We start from the raw sequence: 7,828 nt of genomic DNA on the forward strand, positions 1-7,828 counted from the left end.
GGGTTTAGGGGGGATTGGGGGGTCTTGGGGGGGATTTGGGGGGTTTTTTTGGGTGGGGTTTAGGGGGTTTGGGGGGTTTGAGGGGGTCTTGGGGGGGTTTTTTGGGGGGTTTTGGGGGGTCCTGGGAGGGTTTGGGGGTGCTGGGGGGGGTTTTGGGGATCCTGAGGGGGGGTCTGAGGGGGATTGGGGGGGTCTTTTGGGGGGGCTTAGGGCAGGTTTGAGGGGGGCTTGAGGGTCTCTGGGGGTCCTGGGGGGGTTTAGGGGTGCTGGGGGGAGTTTGGGGGGGTTTGGGGGGGGTTTGACGGGGTCCTGGGGGGGGTTGGGGGGTTTGTGGGGAGTCTGGGGGGGTTTTGGGGGAGTTCTGGGGGTCCTGGAGGGTTTGGGGGTGCTGGGGGGAGTTTGGGGGGGGGTTTGACGGGGTCCTGGGAGGGCTTGGGGGGGATTAGGGGGTCTCAGTGGGGGATTTTGGGGGTCTCAGGGTCTCTGGGGGTTTTTGGGGTGCTGTGGGGGGGGTTTGGGGGGTTTTGGGGGTCTCTGGGGGGTTTTGGGGGTCTCTGGGAGGTTTGGGGGTACTGGGGGAGGTTTTGGGGGTCTCAGGGGGTTTGAAGGGGTCCTGGGGGTCTCAGGGGGTCTCTGGGGGATTTTGGGGGTCTCTGGGGGATTTTGGGGGTCTCAAGGGGTCTCGGGGGGTTTTTGGGGTGCTGTGGGGGGGTCGGGGCCGCTCCGTGACCCCCCTGACCCCCCAAATTGCCCCTCCCCCCTCCCCCCCAGGCCGGGGTCCGCGTGGCCGACGGCGTCGACATCACCCGAACCAACGTGGAATTCCTGCGGGAGCAGTTCAACCGCATCGCGCTGCACGTGCTGCGCTGCACCGGTGCTGCTGCAATGGGGCTGCAGTGGGGCTGCGAGGGGGGTGGAGCGGGGGATGCAATGGGGCTGCAATGAGGCTGCAATGGGGCTGTAATGGGGCTGCAGTGGGGCTGCAATGGGGCTGCAATGGGGATGTAATGGGGCTTTAATAGGGGCTGCAATGGGGATGCAAGGGGGATGCAATGGAGGATGCAATGGGGCTGCAATGGGGGATGCAATGGGGCTGCAATGGGGATGGAATGGGGGATGGAATGGGGGATGCAATGGGGCTGCAATGGGGGATGCAATGGGGCTGCAATGGGGGATGCAATGGGGCTGCAATGGGGATGCAATGGGGCTGCAGTGGGGCTGCAATGGGGATGCAATGGGGCTGCAATGGGGATGCAATGGGGGCTGCAATGGGGCTGCAATGGGGCTGTATGGGGATGGAATGGGGGGTGCAATGGGGGATGCAATGGGGCTGCAGTGGGGCTGTAATGGGGCTGCAATGGGGGTGGAGTGGGGCTGCAATGGGGCTGGAATGGGGGATGGAATGGGGCTGGAATGGGGATTCAATGGGGGATGCAATGGGGCTGCAATGGGGCTGCAATGGGGCTGCAATGGGGCTGCAATGGGGGATGGAATGGGGGCTGCAATGGGGCTGCGAGGGGGGATGGAATGGGGGATGCAGTGGGGCTGCAATGGGGCTGCAATGGGGGATGCAATGGGGCTGCAATGGGGCTGCAATGGGGCTGCAATGGGGCTGCAATGGGGCTGCAATGGGGCTGCAATGGGGCTGCAATGGGGCTGCAATGGGGCTGTAATGGGGCTGCAATGGGGCTGTAATGGGGCTGCAATGGGGCTGTAATGGGGCTGCAATGGGGGATGGAATGGGGATGCAATGGGGCTGGGGGGCATGGGGGTTTACTGGGGGTCACTGGGAGTTACTGGGGGGCTACTGGGGGTTACTGGGGGTCACTGGGAGGTTACTGGGAGTCACTGGGAGGTTACTGGGAGTTACTGGGGGGCTACTGGGGGTCACTGGGAGGTTACTGGGGGGACTGGGGGGCTCACAGGAGGTCCCTGGGGGGGTCCCCGGGGGTGTCACTGGTGGGGGGGTCACTGGGGTCCCCGTGGGGGTGCCCAGGGGGGTCCCCGGGGGTGTCACTGGTGGGGGGGTCACTGGGGGTCACTGGGAGGTTACTGGGGGGACTGGGGGGCTCACAGGGGGTTGCTGGGGGGGTCCCCATGGGGGTCCCCGGGGGTGTCACTGGTGGGGGGGTCCCTGGGGTCCCCGTGGGGGTGCCCAGGGGGGTCCCCGGGGGTGTCACTGGTGGGGGGGTCACTGGGGTCCCCGTGGGGGTGCCCAGGGGGGTCCCCGGGGGTGACCACGACCCCCCACCCCCCCCAGACGGGTCCTTCGGGCCGCGGCTGCTGGAGCTCTGCAACCGGGGCCTGTTCGAGTGCCTGGCCCTGAACCTGCACTGCCTGCGGGGGGAGCGCGGCGCCCTGGGGGCGCTCATCAGCGACCGCATCGTGAGTGGGGGGCTGGGACCCCCCCCGGGGGGCTGGGCGGGGGGCTGGGACCCCCCCCGGGGGGCTGGGAACCCCTGAGACCCCCCATGAGTCACTGCGGGGGGCTGGGATCCCCCCAGAGTGGTGGGGAGGGGGCTGGGGGCGATCATCAGTGACCGCATCGTGAGTGGGGGGCTGGCCGGGGGGATGGGACCCCCCCCGAGACCACCCTGAGTCATGAGGAGGGGGCTGGGACCCCCCTATGGGTGACTGGGACCCCCCCCTGAGGCCCCTCTGAGTCATGGGGAGGGGGCTGGGGGCGCTCATCAGCGACCGCATCGTGAGTGGGGGGCTGGCCGGGGGCTGGGACCCCCTGAGACCCCCCCCAAGTCACTGCGAGGGGCTGGGACCCCCCCAGATTCGTGGGGAGGGGGCTGGGGGCGCTCATCAGTGACCCCATTGTGAGTGTGGGGCTGGGACCCCCCTATGGGGAACTGGGACCCCCTCAGAGTCGTGGGGAGGGGGCTGGGACCCCCTGAGACCCCCCCCGAGTCATTGCGGGAAGCCAGGGAAGGGCTGGGACCCCCCCATGGGGGACTGGGATCCCCCCTGAGACCCCCCCGAGTCATGGGGAGGGGGCTGGGGGCGCTCATCAGTGACCCCATTGTGAGTGGGGGACTGGGCAGGGGGCTGGGACCCCCACCCGGGGGGCTGGGACTCCCCTCGAGATCACCTTGAGTCATGGGGAGGGGGCTGGGACCCTCCCCCGGGGGGCTGGGACCCCCCTGAGTGATGGGGAGGGGGCTGGGACCCCCCCCGAGTCATGGGGAAGGGGCTGGAGCCCCCCCATGGGGGGCTGGGAGCCCCCCCTGAGTTATGGGGAGGGTGCTGGGACCCCCCATGGGGGACTGGGACCCCCCCGAGTTATGGGGAGGGGGCTGGGACCCCCCCCATGGGGGGCTGGGGGCGCTCATCAGTGACCCCATTGTGAGTGGGGGGCTGGGCGGGGGGCTGGGACCAATGGGGGGGTGACCTGGGGGTACCCGTACCTGATGTGGGGGTGTCTGGGGGTCCCCGTGACCCACAAAGGGTGACCCGGGGGTCCCTGCACCCAACGCGGGGGTCCCAAGGGTGCCCACTGACCGTGTGGCGCCCAATGTGGGGGTCCTGGGGGTCCTGGTGCCCAATGTTGGGGGTGCCCCGGGGGTCCCAAGGGTGCCCAATGTGGGGGTCCCGGGGGTCCCCATACCCGATGTTGGGGGGTGCCCCGAGGGTCCCTGCACCCAACGTGGGGCTCCCAAGGGTGCCAGCTGACCGTGTGGCGCCCAACGTGGGGATCCCGGTGCCCAATGTGGGGGTCCCGGGGGTCCCGGTGCCTAATGTTAGGGGGTGCGCCAGGGGTCCCAAGGGTGCCCAATGTGGGGGTCCCGGGGGTCCCTGTGCCCAATGTTGGGGTGATCTGGGGGTCCCGGTACCCAATGTGGCAGTCGCGGGGTGCCCTATGTCCAATGTTGGGGGGTGCCCCGGGGGTCCTGGGGGTGCCCAATGTTGGGGGGTGCCCCGGGGGTCCCGGGGGTGCCCAAGCCGGGGTCCCAAGGGTGCCCGCTGACTGTGTGGCGCCCAACGTGGGGGTCCCGGGGGTGCCCAGTGCCCAATGTTAGGGAGTGCCTCGGGGGTCCCAAGGGTGCCCAATGTTGGGGGGTGCCCCGGAGGTCCCAAGGGTGCCCTCTTACCCCGCTGTGCCCAATGTGGGGGGGTCCCGGTTGCCCACTGACTGTGTGGCGCCCAACGTGAGGATCCTGGGGGTCCCGGTGCCCAATGTTGGGGGGTGCCCCGGGGGTCCCAGGGTACCCAACCCGGGGTCCCAAGGGTGCCCTCTGACCCCGCCGTGCCCGCAGCGGCGGCTGTCGGCGGACGTGCCGCCCTCGCTGGTGGGTTGGCTGACGGCCGTGGTGGGGCTGCGGCTGCAGGCGGTGCTGGAGCAGATGCCCGTCAGCCCCGAGCAGGTGCTGCCCTACGTGCGGCACCTGGGCGAGCCCCCCGAGGCCCCGCCCCGACAGGTGAGCCCGGCCACGCCCCCCAAAGGCCACGCCCTGGGGAGATCAGCCCCGCCCCTGCCTGCCCCAGCCACGCCCCCCGAGGCCCCGCCCCGACAGGTGAGCCCGGCCACGCCCCCAAAGGCCACGCCCTGGGGAGATCAGCCCCGCCCCTGCCTGCCCCAGCCACGCCCCCCGAGGCCCCGCCCCGACAGGTGAGCCCGGCCACGCCCTTTAAAGGCCACGCCCTGGGGAGATCAGCCCCGCCCCTGCCTGCCCCGGCCACGCCCTGGGGAGATCAGCCCCGCCCCCAAAGCCACACCCAGGTGAGCCCGGCCACACCCCTGGCCACACCCCCAGCCACACCCAGGTGACCTGAGCCCCGCCCCCAGAGCCTCAGCCACGCCCCTAAAGCCACACCCAGGTGAGCTCAGCCCCGCCCCCCCAGCCACACCCAGGTGAGCTCAGCCCCGCCTCCAGAGCCACAGCCCCGCCCCCAGAGCCACACCCAGGTGAGCTCAGCCCCGCCCCCAAAGCCACACCCAGGTGAGCTCAGCCCCGCCCCCAAAGCCACACCCAGGTGAGCTCAGCCCCGCCCCCAGAGCCACACCCAGGTGAGCTCAGCCCCGCCCCCAAAACCTCAGCCCCGCCCCTAAAGCCACACCCAGGTGACATTAGCCCCGCCTCCAGAGCCTCAGCCCCGCCCCCAAAGCCACACCCAGGTGAGCTCAGCCCCGCCCCCAAAGCCACACCCAGGTGAGCTCAGCCCCGCCCCCAAAGCCACACCCAGGTGAGCTCAGCCCCGCCCCCAGAGCCACACCCCGTTAAGCCCCGCCCCTCTAAGCCCCGCCCTTTGGCCCCGCCCACAGCCGCTGCCCGAGGAGCCAATGGAGGTGCAGGAGGCGGAGCCACCCCCGGACGACGCCCAGGTAAGGAGGGGGCGGGGCTTCCTCTGGAGGGGGCGGGGCCTCCTCAGCAATGGCCCCGCCCCTCACTGCCCCTCCCCCCAGCGGGACGGCGCGGGGTCTCCCGCCCCCGCCACCACGGCCGAGGAGGCCCTGCCCCCCCCCGGCAGCGACAGCGAGGCCTGGGCGGCCGCCGTGCCCCCGGTGAGTGACCCCCGGTGACCTCTGACCTCTGTGGGACCCCTCTGCTGTGACCCTGCTGTGCCCTCTGACCTCTGCATGACCCCTGTGTAACCCCCCCATATGAGCTCTGTGTTGTGACCCCTGTGTAACCCCTGTATGACCCCAGTGTGACCCCCATGTGACCCCTGTGCTGTGACCCCCGGTGACCTCTGACCTCTGCGGGACCCCAGTATGGTTTTGGTTTGACCTCCGTAATGACCCTGTGACCCCTTACCCCATTGTGACCCTTGTGTGACCTCTGTGCTCTGACCTGTGTGACCCTAATGTGACCCCGTGACCCCTATGTGACCTTTGTGCTCTGACCCATGTGATTTGTCCTCTGACCCCTGTGTGACCCCATTTGACCCTTATGTGACCCCATGCGACCCCTGTGTGACCCCATGACCCCTGTGTGACACATGTATGACCCCATGACCCCGTATGATCCTGCGACCCTGTGACCCTGTGTGACACATGTATGACCCCATGACCCTGTATGACCCCGTGACCCCCGTGTGACCCCGTGACCCCGCTGTGACCCCGCTGTGACCCCAGGAGTGGGTGCCCATCATCCGCGAGGACGCGCAGCGGCAGCGGAAGGCGAAGCCGCAGCCGCCCCTGAGCGACGCCTACCTGAGCGGCATGCCGGCCAAGCGCCGCAAGGTCAGCGACCCCTGACCCCTGAGTGACCCCTGAGTGACCCCGGTGTGACCCCTGAATGACCCGAGTGACCCCTGAGTGACCCGAGTGACCACTGAGTGACCCTGACCCCTGAGAGATCCTGAGTGACCCCTGACCCCTGAGCGGCATGCCAGCCAAGCGCCGCAAGGTCAGCGACCCCTGACCCCTGAGTGACCCCTGTGTGACCCCTGAGTGACCCCTTAGTGACCAGTGTGACTGCTGAATTACCAGTGACCCGAGTGACCCCAAAAATCTCCACCCAAAGGTCTGACTCAGCACCAAAAATTGCAAGAAAACACCCCAAAAATCTCCACACAAAGCCCTGATTCAACCCCAAAGAAACACCCCGTAAGCCCAAAAAAAACCCCCCAAAAATCTCCCCAAAAACCTGACTCAACCCCAAAAAAAAACCCCAAAAAAACTGAGTGACCCCGAGTGGCCCGAGTGACCACCGAGTGACTGCTAACCCAAGTGACCACTGACCTGAGTGACCCCGAGTGACCCGAGTGACCACTGAGTGACCCTGAGTGACCAGTGAGTAACCCTGAATGACCCTGAGTGACCCCGAGTGACCACTGACCCCTGAGTGACCCCTGAGTGACGCCTTAGTCACCCAAGTGACCGCTGACCTGAGTGACCCCGGAGTGATGCCTGAGTGACCCCTGAGTGACCCGAGTGATCCCTGACCCGAGTGACCTCTGAGTGACCGCTGACCTCTCATTGACAACTCCCTGACCCCTCACTGACCACACTGCCCCCTCCCTGACCCCTGTGCCCTCTCACTGACCCCACACTGACCCCTGTGCCCCCTCGCTGACCTCTGACCACTCACTGCCCCCTCCCTGCCCCCTCACTGACCCCTCTGACCCTTCTGACTCCTCTGCCCTCTCCCTGACCCCTCTGCCCCTCCTGTGACCCCTCTGACCCCTCACTGACCACACTGACCCTACACTGACCCCTCGCTGACCCCTGTGGCCCCTCCCTGACCCCTGTGCCCTCTCACTGACCCCTCCCTGACCCCTGTGCCCCCTCTCTGACCTCTGACCACTCACTGCCCCCTCCCTGCTCCCTCCCTGACCACAATGACCCCACACTGACCCCTCCCTGACCCCTCTGCCCCCTCCGTGACCCCTGTGACCCCTCCCTGACCACACTGACCCCTCCCTGACCACAATGACCCCACTGACCCCTCCCTGACCTCTCTGACCCCTCTGCCCCCACACTGACCCCTCCATGACCCCTGTGACCCCGCACTGACCCCTCACTGACCCCACACTGACCCCTCCCTGACCCCTGTGCCCTCTCACTGACCCCTCGCTGACCCCTGTGCCCCCTCGCTGACCTTTGACCCCCCGCTGACCCCTCCCTGCCCCCCCAGACGATGCAGGCGGAGCCGCCCCCGCTGCTCTTGGCCGAGGCCGTGGCTCGCGCCGCTCGCGCCGCCGGAGCGCCGAGCCCGACCAGCGCCGAGAGCCTCAGCCGGGAGCTGAGCCAGGCCGGGCTGCAGGAGGGGTACCAGCAGCAGGTACCGGGAATTGGGGCTGGGGGCTTCACATGGGGCTGGGGGCTTCAAATGGGGCTGGGGGCTTCCAATGGGGCTGGGGGCTTCAAATGGGGCTG

The 7,828-nt window shown here is 68.3% G+C and overlaps 1 protein-coding gene across 1 annotated transcript in view; it reads left to right on the top strand.

The window, feature by feature from the left end:
• Positions 1-7,828, top strand: part of BAG6 (BAG cochaperone 6) — a 28,817-nt gene that overhangs the window by 19,597 nt on the left and 1,392 nt on the right. The window contains 7 exon segments of the mRNA XM_072921016.1: positions 772-874; positions 2,261-2,385; positions 4,263-4,424; positions 5,270-5,329; positions 5,411-5,509; positions 6,083-6,190; positions 7,587-7,733. Coding sequence (XP_072777117.1) covers positions 772-874; positions 2,261-2,385; positions 4,263-4,424; positions 5,270-5,329; positions 5,411-5,509; positions 6,083-6,190; positions 7,587-7,733 — 804 coding nt within the window.

Source organism: Taeniopygia guttata, chromosome 35, assembly GCF_048771995.1.
Source record: "Taeniopygia guttata chromosome 35, bTaeGut7.mat, whole genome shotgun sequence".
Lineage (NCBI taxonomy): Eukaryota > Metazoa > Chordata > Aves > Passeriformes > Estrildidae > Taeniopygia > Taeniopygia guttata.